Source organism: Petaurus breviceps, unplaced genomic scaffold, assembly GCF_028583685.1.
Source record: "Petaurus breviceps papuanus isolate PSGF00001 unplaced genomic scaffold, PetGlider_PUasm1.0 90897, whole genome shotgun sequence".
In the NCBI taxonomy this organism is placed as follows: Eukaryota; Metazoa; Chordata; class Mammalia; order Diprotodontia; family Petauridae; genus Petaurus; species Petaurus breviceps.
In genome coordinates this window covers 1,783,478-1,803,203 of record NW_027187374.1, presented here as the reverse complement: position 1 = coordinate 1,803,203, position 19,726 = coordinate 1,783,478, and the positions used below count along the sequence as shown (strand labels likewise).

The window sequence follows — 19,726 nt, the reverse complement described above, 5'->3', positions numbered from 1 at the left end:
ATATAGAATAATAAAAGTCATTGAAACACAACACATAGAAGAAAGGTGCTCTAGATAAGGTGGCAAACTACTTTTTTCCCCCCAAAGTAGTTAATATTGGCTGATTTTTGAGCTAGAAAACATATAAAGCATTCATGAAAGTCTTTTATAATAATTACTAAGCAAAATGAATGTTTAATAGCTTCATATTTTAGTACTATTGACTTAATAAAACTATAGTTTTATGAAATTCTAACATTTATACCTATTAAAATACATTCCATTTAATGAAATCTAAAATTGGAAAGTACTTAGAACCACATGTAAAATCATAATTTAAAATAAAAATTAAATGACATTAATTTAGAAATTTCATAAAAAGTCCAGGAGTAAAGTTATTATTGTTCAGTTATTTCAGTCACGTCTGACTCCTCCTGCCATCATTTAGGGTTTTCTTGGCAAAGGTTGCCATTTCCTTCTCCAAGTAAAACTAGGTGACTATAAAAAAGCTTGGAGGTTGATTTGGAAAAGATAAAATGAACATGATTTTTTAAAAAAGGAAATATTTTCCTTTTAAATTTCCTTTATAATAAAACCTACTGGCACATGCTATCAGCAGAGAAGGATTTTTTGTTGATGTCTCTCATATCAAATAGTATACATGAGGTAGATCAATTTATAATTCTCTGTATTAAAATTTAACTCTATATTCAAATCTTTACCTGTTTTAGTAAAACTATTTTCAATGTTCTCATAAGCTCAATATTTGAATGTGATCTCTGGTTATCCAGAATGATCTATTGTTACCTGAAATGTTTTATATAGACATATAAGATGAAGTGAGTTTTGTTCTAATACTTAGTTCTGCGACGCTAAAATTATCAGACAAATCAATCATTTTGAATTTTCTTTTGCCACTGAACTACAATGATGAGATTTTGTTTCTCTTTTAAAATATGATACACTAATCCATGCATTGTCCCTAACTACATCTTGGAAGAAGAAAAAAAAAAAGGGCGACCCTTTCACTCCAAAGTGGTATGACAGAACTTTTAAAAAAAACCTCAAACATATTGTTGATATCACAGCTATGTTTCTTTTAAATGACTGTAGTATTTTGTTTGAAATGACCCCCTAGAATTTGGACAGCTAAATACAATGCACTACTTTATTTTATGTTCAAGGAAATGGAATCAGTGTAAGGGTATCTGAAAATCAAGAACAAGTTAGCACGAGGAACAGAAATGTGTGGCAGAAAGAGCATTAGCTTTTGAGATGGAAAACTGGGACTCCTCTGACCCTAGCCGTGTGACAGTGGGAAAGTCATTGAATTTCTCAAAACACTGGCTGCTTCGTCTGAAAATACAGAATAATAATGTTCCATCTGTCTCAAAGCATCAGAAGATTATGTATTTAGAGCTAGAAGGGAGCATAAAAGGTCTTTATGTCCAATTCTCCTTATTTTACAGCAGAAGCTGGGATCAGAAGAATTAAATGATTTGCTAATGGTCACAAAGTTGGTAAGTATATGAAACAATATTCCAAATCAAGTATCCCAGATTATAAATCCAAGAATGTAGAAAGTGTTTTAAAATGCTATCTAGATATGTGTTATTTTTATTTGGAGCTACTGAACAAAAACTTCAAAGCAAATATACTTTTCTCATTCTGAGTTTGTTCAGGTGTTTTTGGTGTGTGTCTAAAAACTATAAGGTTTTCTTTGAAAAATTGAAAATTTGGGGGCGGCTAGGTGGTGCAGTGAGTAAAGCACTGGCCCCGGAGTCAGGAGGACCCGAGTTCCATTCCAGCTTCAGACACTTACCATCCACACAGAAAACCTAGCCGTGTAACCTTGGGCAAGTTACTTAACCCAAATTGCCCTCAAAAAGGCAAAAAAAAAAAAAATGAAAATTTACAGACCCTCCCTCTGCCCCACCACACCCCCAACAAAAGCTCGGAAAACAGCAGCAAGAAAGGCCTGAAGCTTGGGACAGTGCCCCCTCTACATCAAGAGCAGAGCCCAAATTTAACATAAAGTAAAATCCAGGAAATAGGTTAGAAAATGAACAAACAACAAAAAAGAACCCCACCATAGAAAGGTGGTTTCAGGGAATATCAAAACACAAACTCAGAAGACAACAAAGTCGAAACTACTTATATCCAGGGGCGGCTAGGTGGCGCAGTGAATAGAGCACCAGCCTAAAAAACACCCTAAAAAAAGAATAAGCCAAATTGTAAAAGAGGCACAAAAATCCACTGAAGAGACTCTTTAAAAAGCAGAATTGGCCAAATGGAAGATAGTAAAAAAAAAAATTCACTGAAGAAAAGAACTCCTTAAAAAGTAGAATTTGCCAAAAAGAAAGGAAGGGAATAAGAGAAGAGGGGAGGCTTCTGGGCTGGGCAGATTGGGGAAGGAGATGGTCAGAAGCAAAACAAAAAACTTTTAAAAAGTAAATAGGGTGAAAGGAGGCGGGGGAAATAGAATGGAAGGAAATACATAGTCATCATAATGGTGAAAAAAATTGCCACAAATTTCTCTGATAAAGGCTTCATTTCTCAAATATGTAAAAAACTGAATCAAATTTATAGGAATACAAGTCATTCCTCAGTTGACAAATAGTAAAAGGATATGAAAAGGCATAGATATGCCTGTTTTTATAAGAAGTCGAAGTTATCTATAATCATGTGAAGAAAATGCTATAAATCACTATTGATTAGAGAAACATACATTAGAGAAAGGTACTACCTCACATGTATCAGATTGGCTAATATGACAGAAAAGGAAAATGACAAATGTTTGCAAGGATGTTGTGCCCATTTCCTTTTTTTTTTTTTTTGCTTTTTTTTTTGGCGGGGGGCGGGGGGAGGTAGGGCAGTTGTGGTTAAGTGATTTGCCCAAGGTCACACAGCTAGTTTTTTGTGTTGTGTCTGAGGTCAGATTTGAACTCAGGTCCTCCTGACTCCAGGGCTGGTACTCTATTCACTGCACCACCTAGCCGTCCCTGTTGTGCCCATTTCATATGCCAGCAAGGTTATGCTTAAGATTCTACAACCTAGACTTCAGCAGTTTTCCAAAGAGGCAGAGGAATTAGAGACCAAATTGCCAAATTATGGATAAAGCTAGAGAATTCCAGAGAAAATATCTTCTGTTCATTGATTACAATAACACTTTTGACTATGTGGATACCAGAGCTTCTTACTTGTGTCTTGAGGAACTTGTCTGCAGGTCAAGAAGCAACAGTTATCAAACATGGAACAATTCATTTGTTTAAGATTGGAAAAGAAGTATGACAAGGGTGTATATTGTCACCTTATTTAAGTTATATGCAGATTACATCATGAAAAATGCCAGGCTGGATGAATCAAAAGCCAGAATTAAGGATGCTAGGAGAAACATCAACAAGCTCAGACATGTAGACAATTCCACTTTGATGGCAGAAAATGAAGAAGAATTAAGAAGTCTCTTGAGGGTGAAAAAGGAGAGTATAAAAGCTGGCTTGAACCTTAACATCCAAAAAACTAAAATCTTGGCAACTGCTCCCATCGCTTCCTGACAAATAGAGGGAGAAGAAATGGAAGCATTTATATTCTTGGGCTCAAAGATCACTACAGACAGTGACTATTGCCATGATATTAAAAGATGAAAGTTATGGTAAATCTAGACAGCAAACTAACAAACAAGAGATATCACTTTGCCAACAAAGGTCCATATAATCAAAGCTATGGTTTTTCCAGTAGCACTGTATGGTAATATTGGTTACTGTAAACTTGAAAGCTAATTCTTCAATTGAATGACTGCAGAACAACAACAAAGCACAGTTGGTGGAGTTGTGAGCTGATCCAACCGTTCTGGAGAACAATTTGGAACTATGCCCAAAGAACTATAGAATTGTGCCTATCATCTGACCCAGTAATACCACTACTGGGTCTATATCCCAAAGAGATTAAAAAAGGGGAAAAGGACACATGTGTACAAAAATGTTTATAGAAACTCTTTTTGTGGTGGCAAAGAATTGCAAATTGAGGGGATGTTCATGTCTGAACATGATGCGGTATATGAATGTGATGGAATACTATTTTGCTTACAAGATATAATGAGCAGGATGCTTTCAGAAAAATCTGGAAAGACTTACATGGCTTAATGCAAAATGAAGTGAGCTGAACCAGGAAAACATACACAGTAACAGCAACATTGTATAATGATCAACTCTGAATGACTCTGAATGAATTGCTATTCTCAGCAATACAATGATCCAAGAAAATTCTGAAGGAGTTATAATGAAAAATGCTATCCATCTCCAGAAAAAGAACTGATGGAGTCTGAAAGAAGATCAAAGCATACTTTTTTTTTTTACTTTATTTGTCATTTGATTTCTTTCACAACATGACTGATATGGAAATATGTTTTGCATGACTACACATGTAGAACCCATATCAAATTGCTTGCCTTCACAATGAGGGAGAAAGGAAGGAAGAGAGAGAATATGGGACTCAAAATGTTTAAAAAAAAATGTTAAAAGTTGTTTTTACACGTAATTGGGAAAATTTTTTAAATAAGAAAAAGTAATGAAGAAACTGTTAATAATAAATATTAATAATATTAAATAATAATATATTAACAATAACTGTTAATAATAAAGATTAAACTTAATAATGAATTGTGTATAATAGCTGCCCATTTCCAAGATGTAAATGTTCACTCTGAAAAATTTCACAGTTGACTGGTTCTCAGAGCTGGTAGCAGTCCTTTTTCAAGAAATAGTTCAACACTTCAGGTCTGATATTTTCTATTTGCAACTGAGTTAATTAGAAAGCTGAAGCAAGCAGAAACAGGAAGCATCAAATAGTTTAATAAACTTATCCATGATAATGAAAAACTGAATTTTCTTACAAAACATTCAAATAACACTCTTCTTTAAAATAGTATATGTATCAAGTAGACATACTACTAAATGAAGAATTTTAAAGCATGAAAATATTTACCTCTTCTTGAGGCTTCAAAACTATCAAAAAGATTAATTCTCTGGATATCATAAGTTAATGTATTATTAAGTATAAGTGTTCGATTTCTGTTAATATTGGTTACTGCAAACTTGAAAGCTAACTCTTCAACGTTAACTTGTTCATTTTCTGCAGTTTCAAAAATTCCTCCTGTAGAAGCAAAAGAAAGATAAGAAGCATTATTCACATTATTTTGTTTGGGGGAGGTTCTGTTACAGACATGAGAAGATGAAAATGAAGTCAACTCACCAAAGAGTCAAAATTTGTTTTCTATGTCATTTCTATATTCTATGTTCATTTTCTAAATGTACATACAACCTGTATATAAAAATGCAGAAAGATGTAATCCTTTTTGACAATGGAAAATAACAAGTTTTTCCCCCACAAATAAAGTGCTTTATAGATACTAAGTGATGATATATCTTGAGAGTGATGTTTCATCATTTTTTTTTCATAGTGGAAATGAACAAAATATGACTGAAATAATTTATAAAACTAAGATTCAGAAAATTTCAATCACTACTTTAATTTTTAATGATGCTCTTTTAAGATTTTCCTACTTTATTTTGAAATAATCTATGAATAATTTGTGTTCGAGAATTATCTTTTTTAAAAAATTTGATTCAAATAGAAATAATTTTTCCTTTAACCTTTGTGAGAGAGGGGTCCTGAAAGGCCTATTGACCTTTTTCTACCCTACAACGAGAACCATTATAGTAGTCTTGCCATCTGCTGTAGTAGGATTATCAAGTAGTCAGCACGGAAGAAATATGTTCAGTTATTGCAATATAGTAGACAAAAGCATGTAGACTTGCTACCATAATTAAACAGAGCAGCTAGGCGGTGCAGCAGATACAGCACCAGGCCTGGAGTCAAAAAGAACTGAGTTCAAATCTTGCCTCAGACACTTATTAGCTGTATGGTCCTAGGCAAGTCACTTTACCATGTTTGCCTCAGTTTCTCTTTTATAAAATGAGCTGAAGAAGGAAATGGCAAATCACTCCAGTATTTTTGTCAAGAAAACCCCAAGTGTGGTCACAAAAAGTCAAACTTTTTCTTTCAAACTTTTCTGTGAGTTTCTTAACTCACAGAATTAAATTTAAAAAATCATTAAGCACATGCTTTATAAAACAAAGTCCAGATCCATAAAAGTCTTATTCTGATTCATTATTGTAATGTGAACATGAGTCTTAAGTCTCAAAAGCTATCAAAGCAGAGCACGAGATCTGCTAGGTTCTGTGGAAAGATTTCAAATATGATCCCTGTGACAGTGTTAGGATTAACTTCACTAAGTTTGGAGAGGCTAAGTACCAGTAGGCTGCCTATTAAGTGATGCATTCTTTGGCCATTGTGATCCACAAAACAAAGACCAATACAAAATAATATTCACTCCTATACAACCATTCCTCTGCTTCTGTTTTGACAGTGACAAAAAAAGATTGGGTGAGGCAGGTAAACCAAGAATCCCTCAAAAACAAAACAAAAAATTGTTTGCTTTTACCTTATTTTTGTCATTGTATAAATTGTTCTCCTTGTTCAGTTCACTGTGCTCTGCATCATTTTATATAAATCTTCCCAGGTCTTTTTAAAACCATCCCTTTAATTTTTTTCTACAGTACAATAGTATTTAATCACATTTATACACAATAACTTCTTCAGCTATTCCCCAATTTATACATACCCATTCACATTCTTGGCCACCTCATAAAGAGCTATAAATATTTTTGTGCAACTTTGGTTAGTTTGTTTTTTAGGATTATCTACCTCCCTCTAAGTCCTTCTCCCCTTTCCCCCCTATTTCCCTCTTGAGTGAAATGTATTTCTGCACTCATGCTTGTGTGGTCTTCTCTCTTTAGATTGGGTCATATCAGAGTGAGGTTCAAGTGTTAGCTGCTCCCTGCCCCCACCCAATCCTCCTTGTTTGTGTACTTGCCCACCCTTGATAATGTGAGGTAACTTTTCCTAACTTTCCTTCCCTGGCTCCACTTACTCCCCAGTGTATTCTTTCCCTTTCTTTCCATTCTTAGGATCATCAAAACATCAAAACCATTCTACAACCTTGTCTAATTAGACTCCTCAGGAACCCATTCTGATGATAAGAGTTTAGAAGACATATGTATCACCTCACTATATTTGAATTTAAGCAATTTATTCTCATTTCCCTATGCTTGACATCCTGCATTTCTCCCCATTCTTATTTATTCATCTTTACCTTTTTTATGTTTGTCTTAACTGCTGTGTTTGAGCTTCGGACTTTCTACACAGATCTGGTCTTTGCCCTCTGGTTCTGGGAGACCTAGGCAATTTTCTTTCAATATTTCTTGAAATACGATGTCTGGGGTTTTCTATGAGCAATGAACCCCTCTGTCTTATAAATCTTTCCTGGAATGGAATCAGCACCTTGCCACACAAAAAGAGATTAATGGGCATTCAAAACCTTTTGTTCAGTGGAATGTCTGACTAGAGAGGAATCAACTTCAGCAGTGGTTGATGACAGTCTTTTGAAAACACTGTGGTAGTGCTGAGTTCACCTCTCCAGAATCATGTCCTTATTATAGATCAGTGTGGCTCCATCAGTGCTGAGCTGCTGAGTAGTTGAAATGCACTGTAGGTCTTTGGCCCATGTTTTAGGCTGTTACTATCTGCCTTCTGAGTCAAGAATCCTACATCCCTCTAAACTCTAAACTTTGCTCACACTTTTTTTTTTACACGTAACATATGAACTTTGTTAAACAAATGTAATTCAAGGAGAAGTCAGATAGGCACTTATATTAAAGAGAAAATTGACTCGAGAAAAATTGTATCTTAAACATCGTAAAGCAGTCTACTTGCAGTGGCATTTAACTGAGCTCTGTTGCTGTGAAGAATACAGCTCGTGCACAGGTATGAATGAATGATTTGTACATTTTTTCAAGTATTCACTGAATACTACCATATATACACATATACATAGTTTGAAAAAAATTTAAGTAAAGAACCCAAATAAACTTCATTTTTGTTGTTCTTTTGGAAGAGGTCTTCTAAAGAGAAGAATATGTGGTTCTGGCTCATGAATCATATAATGAACCTATCCAAGACTCTGCTGGACACCCAGTCTCCTCCACTCCTCTTCAGACATCAGATGGGTTTTTGGTACTTGTTTGGAAAGTTCTCTAGGTAACATAACATGCCGGTACTCGTAGTGCTCGTCAAAGTACTTGTCCGAGTAGTAGATCTGCTTGTGGGCCATGCTGACGGCAGTGCAGAGTCCCGAAGAGCTACGCCAGCGACAAGCTCAGCAGCGAGGAAGATGCCAGGGAAGCCCAAGCAGCGACGGACACTACAAGTAACTGCTAGGAGCTCCCTTCCCCCGGGGGTCTTGATTTACCACACTTTACTTTTTATGGAAACACTGCCTTCTTAGAGTTGGATGAATTATGCTGCTGGTAAACCCTTCAGAGTTGCCATTTTTCATGTGGTAGTTTCTGAATTTCCTCATCATTTTCATCAAACCAGTCCTGACGTTTGCAAGTGTTCTGGCCCAAATCTCTGAATGCTGTTGACTCCTTTTCTACTCCACTGTTGCCAACCATGTGTTGGCTCAGCTTTCCCTCCTAGTCAGGAACAAACTGTTCAGAATGGAGAAGTGCTCTTATCTGTTGACATTAAATCTTCTGGTAATCATCTTGCCTTGGAACCATTGCTTTTGTTGAATGTGAATGAGGATAAGTCCAGCACTCTGTACCACACATCACCTTTGTCACCCTCACATCCTGTCTTTTCCTTACAATTACATAGTCTATTAAACGTCAATGTTTGCTGAAGGTGCATCCACGAAGTTTTATTGTTTAGGTAAATGGAAGACATTGTAGGTGATGAGGTCATGAGATGCTCAAGTCTTCAGTAGTCATCATTGCTGTTTCTAATTCCATTCCTTCCAAGGACTCTCTGCCATGTCTGATAGTTTATACCTATTATAGCATTAAAGTCACTCAGAATTCCAAGCTTGCCCTCTTTCAGCACACTGATGACGAGGGTTTTTCTTTGACCTCATTGAGGTGAGAGCATATACACTGATGATGGGGGCATGGTGCTTTCCTGCAAATGACAATTACATTGCCATGAGTCTATTGTTCACTCCTTTTGGGAGGAAAGCTTCTTGACTAGATTAGATTTGACTGCAAAACGTATGCCAACTTCATTGCTCTCCACATCATGGAGCCCACTCCAGAAACACATATTTCCAGCTCTGACCTTGGTAATTTGGCATTCATTTGCCAGTCTTGTTTCACTCAGGCCTTCTATTTGAATGTGATACCTGAGTTCACTTACAACAAGAGCTTTTTGATTTTCAGGCCTACTTGATTTCATGCTGTCTATAAACATGCACACATGTACCACTGGTGATTAGAATCATCTTTGCAAAAGTTTTTGTACATTATTTTGAGTTTTGAACATAGGTTAGAATCCCTGCTATAGTAAGCAGTTCACAGTTAGGTTGGGTGAAGCTGACAAATTTTAGGGTACTTTTCTAGTCACTCCCTTATGCCAGGAGGTAAACAGTGCAGTCCTTTAAAAAGGCTACTCAGATGCCCATGGAGCAGCTGAGTCCCACCACTTCTTCAGTCCAGTGAGAAGACAACTTATTACCTGTGTGCAAAGTTGTGACTACAGCTCCCAGTGTATCTGTGCATGGTTCTTCATCAGTTGCTTGTTGTCATGACTTTGAGGTAGTAAAATAATGAAATAGTAAAATGGTAGAATTGTCTTTTGACTCATATATAAATTGGACATTAGTGAGGCAGAGGTACATGAAGTCATCAACCTTACCCTCTTTTCCATAACCGAAGTCCAGTGGCAAGAAAAAAGTCAGGACTGGCAATGGTCTGGGATGCAGTGAATGACCATGGCATCTTCGATATTGAAGCAACCTTTAAGTGTTCCACAATGCCTGCTTCAGTCACCATCATGACCACTGGAACAAATTATTCTCAGCCTCACATTCCACTGGGAGAAGTTTTTCTGTGCTTGGGGTTGACACCCTCCCTAACTCACCAATGGGTTTGAGGCCTATCAGTTACCCTCAAACTCATTAAACCCATCTACCTAGACACTTTTCCTGGGATGTGGCCATTGCACATACTGAAGCTGTAGATTCTAGGAGTCACCAATGAGAGCTAAAAGTGGAAAGCAGCCCTGAAAAAGGGCTCAGCAGCCCTCAAACCAGTGGCACCAATCTTCTCTTGAATTCCCTATATTCTCCCCCATATACACTTAGTGTGACATAGTGGAGTAACATCGAGACACAGAAATTTGTATTGTAAAAGAGAGTACATATAAAATCTATCAAGTTCTAACCCAAAAAAATGTGGACTGGCACCTATAAATATAGGTCACATTCATACCTACAAGTAATTAAAGTGCATAATTCCTTTCATGAAAGTATTATCAGGAGAGGATTCTGAGAAGATGGTAGAGTAGGTCAGAAAATTCCACTCTGAAGATCTTCCCCCAGGAAAGAGTAACACCTTAGGGCGAACAAAATATGGGTGGAGATAAATAAGAACAGGGGCATAACAGGGTCCTCCTGGGACAATTTATATAGTTCAAAAGAAAAATCCTAGGATAAGGTTTGCTTCCTGTGAAGAGTAAACACCTCCAATGTAAGTTCCATTTTAACAGCAATTGGCTAACTTCTTAAGCAACAAGCAATAAGCCCTGGGGTTAGTTGGTTTGAAATGCTGCCTCATCCCCAACCCCCAGAACCTTTACCCCTGGTACAGTGAGGGGAGTTGGGCATTTGAGCCTGGGAAGGTCGAGGGAACCTCTGCTGACAAGGAGTGCCAGACCCAGCTGTGCTGCAAAGAGCAGTGGGGGCAAGGAACCAGCACACACACCAGGTGAGTACAGAAGCAGTGGGACAGAAAGCCCCCAGCTGTGGGCACTTACAGGAGGCTGGAGGTTTGGCTTTGGTTTCAGGTTAAAGGAAAGAATGGAAGATCTGGGGCAAGAGGCACCATTCTCCATACCCCAGGGTTAGAGGTGACTACAAATAACTAAGCTATCAAAACACACACACACACACACACACACACACGCACGCACGCACGCATGCACGCACGCGCGCGCGAAGGAAAAAGAATCAAACTATAAATACCTATTATGGGAATAGATATGACCAGGGTTTATCTTCAGAGGAGGATTATTGAATTAAAAAAACCCTCAAAGAGTAATGTTAAATGGTCACCTGCCCAAAAAGAATTTATAGAAGACCTTAAAAAAGACTTTAAAAATCAAATGATAGAGATGAAGGAAAAACTAAAAAAGAAAATAAGAATAATCCAAGAAAAAAAGGAAGGGTATGAAAGCCAACCAATTAGAAAAGGAGATCCAGAATCTTAAGGAAGAAAATGACACCTTGAAAATTAGAATTGGGCAAAGTGAAGCCAGGGAAATTATAAGAGATCAGGAAACAATTAAACAAAATATGAATAATGAAAAAATAGAAGAGAAAATGAAACATAAGAAAAACAATAGATCTGGAGAACAGATCAAGAAGAGAAAATATTAAAATAATCAGAATAACTGAAAGTTATGATAAAAAATAATCTTGATACTATAATACAAGAAATTATTAAAGAAAATTGTCCTGAAGCATTAGAACAAGGGGGGAAAGTAGAAATAGAAAAAAAAAATCCATCAATCACCACTTAAAAGAGATCCTATGAGGAAAACTCATAGGAATATCATAGTCAAAATTCAAAATCCCCAGCTCAAGGAAAAATAATTAACAGCTCCAAGACAAAAACATTTTAAATATGATGGTGCCACAAGTAGAGTTACACAAGACCTAGCAGCAGAAACATTAAAGGACTGAAGGTCTTAGAACACAACATATCAAAGAACAAAAGAACTGGGGCTCCAGCCAAAAATATCATACCCTGCAAAGTTAACTATTATCTTGAACAAAAAAAAATGGACATTTGATAAACTTTCAGAGTTTCAAGACTTCGTTAAAAAAAAAAAACCTGAACTTATTAGACAATTCGGTATACAAGAACTAATATAAATATAAGGTACACAGCAAAGACTGATTATAAGGGATTCATAAGGACAGACTGTTTATTTTCTATGTATATAAAATAAAATTTATGTCTAAGATTATTATTAATAATTGGGTAGTTCATAAGAAAGATTGGGGAGAACCTGGACATGATATGAATTTAAAAAGTAAAACCATTTAGAAAGATTTTAAAAGGGTAACTATTTTATACAAATGAGGTGCAAGAGGAAGAACTGATCCATAGGAATTAGATGGGGGAGGAGGGCTTGTAGTTCTGGTGTCCTACTTTCATTGGGAATGGGTGTAAGAGGAAACAATACATATATATTTAGAAGAGTAGAGAAGTCTTCCAAATTCAGAAGAAATAAAGTGGGGCATAGGGAGGGGGGAGAGGACAAGGGAGGGATCATTAGAGGGGAGGGTGAGAGAATAGGTTAATAGGGGCACAGAAGGGTGTGTAGAATGGGAGGATAGGGGAGGAATCTTTGGAGGGAGTAGGCAAGTCATAGGAGAGCAAGGTAGTGGGTAAAAATAAAGTAGAGGAGGCAGGAGGGATAGGAAATAAGAGATATGTGTATGCATAAAAAGAAATATCAGGAGTGAAATAGGTTCAGGAATGTATATGTCTATATATGTATGTATATACATATATGTATGTGTATATATATATATATAGCTATAGAGAAACATATTTAAACTTTATTGTGGCTTTCTGGGGGAGTTGGGGAGAGGGGAAAAAAGAACAAAGTAAAAAAGTACACAGCAGAGAACAAAAGAAAACTCACAAGGAAGCAAAGATGGACAATTTTCAACACGAGTATTATTTAACATACAGGCATTCTTGAAATGAAAATTTATTGTTACCTATTTTGAATCCTCTCATGTTCTGCTATGCACATGACAAGGCTTTATTTCTTTCTAACCTTGTATTTAATTTCCAATATTTAAGTTTATGATATGTCTTTGTTTCTGTTTTTTTTAATTCTCTATTTGTGTAAAAAAAAAAGAAAGTATTATCAGTTATGTATTTCTCTGAAGCTATGTAAAAATCCTTTTTTCACCACCTATACAAAGAGGCTGAAATTAAATACTTTTAAAAATGCATCTAATTTGCATGTATTTTGAAAACGGACATGAAATATGTACCTATAGATAAATATAAAAACATTTGGAGAGGAAAAACACTATAATTTTTCTCATGTTTCCAATAGCTAGAAATCAGAGAGGATAAAAGTTGACACAAAATAATCAATGTTTAAGTTCAATCAAAAAGTTGTAACCGCAGGCTACATTAACCAAAGTTCTTCTTTCGCTCTAATTGCTCCAAGCCTCGTTGCTGATTGGTTGTCTTTCTTCATTCTCAAAGAGGACCAAAATGATTCACTATGCTAGAACCAAGTTACAATGTGCCTGCATGTGGTTGATCAGACCAATAGGAGTTTGGAATGCTCTAACACAGGTCAGGCACAAGTAGTCCATGGGAACATTGGGGGTGGATTCTCTAAATTTGCACATCCTGTGTTTCCTTTGAGCTGTTTCAATTCTGCTTTGCTCAAAGAGCACAGCACCTTCTCTGATATGGGCACTCCATACTGAGCAGTCCTGTGCCAGTGTCTCCCATGTCACCCAATCAATTCTAAAGTTCTTAAGAGAGACCTTGAGAGTGTCCATGTATTGCTTCTTCTGATCACCATGTGTACACTTGCCCTGTGTGAGTTCTTCATAAAATAGTCTTTTTGGCAAGCATACATTTTATATTTGAACACTGTGGCCAGCCCATTGGAGTTGCGCTCTCTGAAGCAGTTTGAATACTTGGCAGTTTAGTTTGAATAAGGACCTCAGTGTCTGCTACCCTATTCTGCCAGGTGATCTTCAGAATCTTAACACAATTCAAATGGAAGTGATTCAGTTTCCTGGCATGATGCTGGTAGACTGCACAGGTTTCACAGGCCTACAACAATGAGGTTAACACAATGGTTTTGTAGACCTTCAGTTTGGTAGTCAGTCTAATACCTCTTCTCTCCCATACTTTACTTCAGAGCCCCCCAAACACTGAGCTAGCTCTGGCAATTCATGGGTCAGCCTCATTATCAATGTGTACAAACCTGGAAAGCACACTACCAAGGTAAGGAACTTATCTACAACATTCAAAACTTCTCCATTTGCTGTAACTGATGGTTCCACATATGGATGGTATGGTTGTGGCTGATGGAGCAACTGTATTTTCTTGGTGTTAACTGTTAGGCCAAAATTAGCACAAGCAGCAGAGAAATGATCCATACTTTGCTGCATCTCATTTTCAGAGGCTTCATTGAGTACACAATCATCTGCAAACAAAAAATCATTCACCAACACTCCCTCAACTTTGATCTTGGCTTGTAGCCTTTTCAAGTTGAAGAATTTACCATCAGTGCAGTAGCTGACCTTGATTATTGAAAGCATTTGACAACATAGCTGAAAACATCATGCTAAAAAGCATGGGAAGAAGCATACAGCCTTGTTTCACTTCACTGGGCCTGTGAAAGCACAGGATCATTGTCCATTATTTAGAACCCAAGCAAGCATGCCATCAAGAAACTGACATACAATGCCGGTGAACTTCTCTGGGTAACCAAATTTTGACATAATTTTCCATAAGCCTCATGACTAAAAGTATCAAAGGCCTTGGCCAGATCTACAAACACTGTGTACAGACCTCTGTTCTGCTCCTGGCATTTTTCCTGTAGTTGTCAGGCAGCAAACACTATATCAACTGCTCCTTGGTCCTTTCTGAAGACACACCGATTCTCACGTAGATGACCATCTTCCAGGTGAAGGATTAGCCTATTAAGGAGAATTCTGACGAGAATCTTTCCAGCAATGACTAAGAGAACCCCCTATGATTGTCACAGGACAATCTATTTCCTTTACCTATATAGAGATGGATAATGGAGGCATCCTTGAACTCCTAGGGGATAACCTCCACTTACCATATAGCCTGGAAGATTTCAGTCAGCTTTTGTATGAGCAATGGAACCCCTACCTTGTAAATCTCAGCTGGAATGGAATCATCACCAGGTACTTTGCCACATGAAAGAAGCCTAATGGCATTCAGATCCTCTTCTTCAGTTGGAACTTCAGCTAGGGAGGTACTGACTTCAACTTGAGGTAAATGGTTAATGGCCTCAGTATTGATTGATGATGGAAGTGTTCGGCCCATCTCTCTAGGATCATATTCTTATTAGTAATCAATGTGGTAATCAGTACTGAGTTGCACCATAAATAGCCTTCAGGGCATAATAAAAGTTCTTTGTATTGTTACTATCAATATAAAACTGAATTTCATCTGCTTTCTTGCTGAGCCAAGAATCCTGCACTCTCTAATCTTCACTTATACTTTACTTCTGCTGAAATTAAATGCTACCTTCTTAGAGATGAATGAATTGTTCTTCTGGTAAACTCTGTGGAGTTCTCATTTTTCATTTAGCAGCTTCTGAATTTCCCCATAATTTTCATCAAACCAGTCTTGGTGTTTACAAGTGTTCTGACCCAGATGAGCAAATGCAGTGCTATGTACCAAATCTCTGAAAGCTGCCCAAAAAGGCAAATTAAAATGTAATTTGGAAATATTTAACCAAATGAATGAAAGTACAATAGAACATAGATAATGTTAATGTATGGTTATCTAAATCGATATTCACCCTCAGGAATCTTTATGTGTGGAGAAGTGGCCCCTTTTTCAAACTGAGTTTGATACCAGATGTTGTTCTTTCCTCAATGACTTTAGTGAATGACTCATAACCTCTTCCCACATAAATTTCTGCCTCATAATAGGAGACTTCAACACATGAATTCTAAAACAACCTGTCTTCCCAGTTCCATAACTAACTCATATCTTATATCCTACTCTGCTCCACCTCAGTTATACACAAGGATGACAACCTCAATCTTACTGTCACTCACTAATGTTTCACTTAAATGTTTCACTTCCTTGAACTCAGGAATTCCAAACATCATTCATTAGTCTTTCACTCTGCCTTACAATCACTAACCCAGTTCTTCATCACAATGACTTGCAGTCCTTCTACCCCTCAATTTTTTCCCAAGGCATCATCCCTACATTGACTATATAGGGATAGTATCCTTCCTTCTATATCCTGACCCCTTGGTGAACTAGTTTAACTCTACAGTAAACTCTACATTTGAGTCCCTTGTCATCTTATCCTATTACCAATCATGCTTTGTTAAGTCTCTCCATTGGATTATTCTCAATATCCACTGTCTTTGCTCTCATTCTAATGTTGCTGAATAGAGCTGGAAAAAAAAACACAAAACTGTGTGAACAAGTTCTACCATCAATTTAAATTACCTATTTAATGCTGAGCCTTTACTTCAGCAAGATAATACTTTTATACCTCCTTAATCTATTCATTATCGCTGTAATAACCGCAACTTTTGCAGACATTTTAATCCCTTCTTCCATGGGACTCTCTGTTCCAGCTAAGAACCTGACTGATTCTTCACTCAAAAAATCAAGGCAATATTTTTTTTTAAATCGAGGCCATTTGCCAAGAGCCCCTCAAATATCCTTTTTTTTTCTTTTCTTTTTTTGCTTTTTGGAGTGCAATTGGGGTTAAGTGACTTGCCCAAAGTTACAGGGCTAGTAAGTGTGTCAAGTGTCTGAGGCCTCATTTGAACTCAGGTCCTACTGACTCCAAGGCCAGTGCTCTATTCACTGCGCCACCTAGCTGCCCCTCCTCAAATATAGTTTTAAAATACTCATCTTGACATAACCTTCCTAGTTAGATATCTTCCTTTATATCTCCTCCCTTTTGTAGCTAAACTCCTTAAGAAAGTCATTTTAAATGGATCTTGATTTCCTCCCATCTCTACATTCTCTATAGCCTGGCTCCTGGCCTCATCATCCGATTGAAAATGCTTTTTCCAAAGTTACCAAGAGCCACTTAAATTAGGAAATTTAAAGGTTTTTATCTCAATCTTTTTTTAAAACCTCTTTTCAACCTTTTACACTGTTGATCCCCCTTTCTATGACTACTCTCCCTTGGTTCTCTTATCAGAACCTCTCCTCATTCTCCTTTACTGTATCTTCATCCAGGTTATACCCCATAAGTGCAGGCGTTCCCCAAGGCTTTGTCCTGGACTCTCTTCTCTTCTTCCTCTATGTTATCTGGCTTGATGATCTCATCACCTCCCATAGATTCAATTCTCATATCTGTGTGAATAATTCTCATATCTTTATCTCATATTCTTAATAACTAGCCTCTGTTGGCCTCCACTTTCATATAACCAACTTCCTATTAGACATCTTAAATTGGACATTCCATAGATATCTTAAATTTAACAAGTCCAAAACAGAATTCATTAATGTCTCCAAAAACCCTTTGTTCTTCTGAACTTCCCATGTGCTACTGAGACTACCACAACTTAGGTATATTGTGAGTGAGATTTAACAAAAGGGTAAGCTGAGGCAATTCTCCAAGCAAGATAACAATTTCTTAATAGGGAGCCAAACCTATTATATAAAAAGTTTCTGTCTATTTGTGCAAAAGACCTGGAGTAAGAGCCAACAGGGCCCTTTTAAACTTAGGTGTCTCTTCTTTCTAATTGGCCTGACAGTATGTCAGACCTCCCCTGGAAAAGGCAAAGCAATCCCAATGGGTGAATATTTTAATGAAGAGGTGGGTAAATAGTTCTCAGCTCCTCTCTATTACTTCATCATTGGGGAAAGCAAGAATAATTGTCAGGTGAAAGAACTATTCTAGTTAGGGAAAGTGAGATGGCCTTCAGATGTTGCTGATTACACCCCTCTCTGACACTTAAGGAATTCTGGTTGCTTTATGAGACCTAGCTACCTCTAGTACTCTTTGGCTAGAAAAACCACCCCCCAAAAAATCTCCCTGATTTGGCTCTTATTGACCAGGTCATAATGAAGAAAAATCAAGGACAAGAAACACATCCCCTGAGAAGGGCCTAACTCAAGCTGCCTGTTTACAGGGTAAATAGAAGTGAGTATGCCACTTGGGAGGGGCCATGCAGGTTAATAAGCAGATGGTTTGGTGTCTGGAAGTAATCATATTAGTTGATCATGTCCTTCAGAAGTCAGGTCTGACAAAATAAGAAAAAAAAAGATGGATCAGAGTGATATTTCTTACAAAATAATAAAGATAATATAATTTTCCTTAGGTATTATCCTCCACTCCTCAGGGACACTCACCCTACATATACAATTTGTGGCCATGTCCTTTCATTTCTAACTTTGCAGACTCTCTTGAATGTTTTCTTCTCTCCTCTAACACTGCTGCCATGCTGATGTAGGCCCTCATCACCTCATACCTAGAATATTGCAATTGCCTTCTGGGTAATCTCTAAATCTCAAGTTTCTTCCCATTCCAGTCTATCCTCCACTTGGCTACCAAACGGATCTTTGACCAGGGGTGGGGAACCTGCAGCCTCGAGGGCACATGTGGCCTTAAGATCCTCAGGTGGGGTCCTCTGACTGAATCCAAACTTCACAGAATAAATCTTCTTATTTAAAGGACTTGTTCTGTAAAACTTGGACTCAGTCAAAAGGCCACATTCAAATACCTAGAAGGCCAGAGATTCCTCACTCCTGTAAAATATATGACCATGTCACTTCATAAACTAAAATAAACTACAGTGGCTCCCTATTGCCTCCAGAATAAAAATAGAAAATGCCCAGTTTTCCTTTTCATGGCCTTTACAATTCTCCCTATGTTTCTACTCCCTTCATCATATTCTGTGATCAAGTAATACTAACCTTCTTGCAATTCCTTGCACAGATCAGTCTATCTCTTGAATCTGTGCCCCTTCATTGGCAGTTTCCTGTGCCTATAATTTTCTCCCTTCTCTTCTCCAAATCCTGGATTCCCTAGGGTCTTTTAAATATTGGGTTAAATCTTATCTTGTGCGAGAGACTCTTTCAGATTCCTCTTAATGCTAGTCCTTCCCCTCTGTGATTGCTTCCAACTCTTTACATAGTCTTCCCTATCAGAATATGAGCTCCTTTAGGACGGGGGCTCTTTTGGCCTTTCTTTGTACCCACAGTACTCAGCACAGTGCCTAGCAATTAAGCGTTAAATGCTTCCTGACCTGTTAACCTATCCCTCTCCTAAGGCAGCAATGTGTTCTAACAGAAGACCATTAAAGGGCCTCCTGCTCTGTGTTCTGCAATCAATCATTTGACAAGTATTTATCAAGCACTTACTATGTGCTGGGGATAAGAAGAAAAAGGAAAAACAGTCCCTGCTTCCCCTCTAACAAAGAGACAACAAGAAAAAGGCAGAGTAAATGGAAGGTTCCCTTAGAAGGACAGCACTAGTAGCTGGAGTGGGAATGAGAGGACCAGGGAAGGCTTCCCAGAAGAAGTGAAGTTTGAGCTGTCTTACATGAAGCAAGGTATTCTAAGAGCTGGAGAGTAGGAGTCTGGGTATTGCAAAGCATGGCAATAGGAGCTGCAATACTGTGTCTGGAGAATAGGAAAAAGATCAATATAGCGAGATCATAGAATGCATGGAAGAGGATAGAAAGCAAAAAGACTGGAAAGATAGGAATATCCTAGGTTGTGAAGAGTGTTAAATACCAAATAAAATCACCTATATTTGATTTCAGAGCTAACAGGGAGAACACACTGAGAAGGGTGTGTGTGTGTGTGTGTGTGTGTGTGTGTGTGTGTGTGTGTGTGTG

General features: G+C 37.5%; 1 protein-coding gene and 1 pseudogene across 1 annotated transcript in view; both read right to left on the bottom strand.

Annotated features, from left to right (window-relative positions):
- GRIK1 (glutamate ionotropic receptor kainate type subunit 1) overlaps nucleotides 1-19,726 on the bottom strand; it is a 171,631-nt gene that overhangs the window by 103,966 nt on the left and 47,939 nt on the right. Inside the window, exon 2 of the mRNA XM_069074843.1 lies at nucleotides 4,963-5,130. Within this exon, the coding sequence (XP_068930944.1) occupies nucleotides 4,963-5,130 (168 nt within the window). The remainder of the gene's footprint in view (nucleotides 1-4,962; nucleotides 5,131-19,726) is intronic.
- Nucleotides 7,796-8,209, bottom strand: LOC138151316 (cyclin-dependent kinases regulatory subunit 2 pseudogene; annotated as a pseudogene).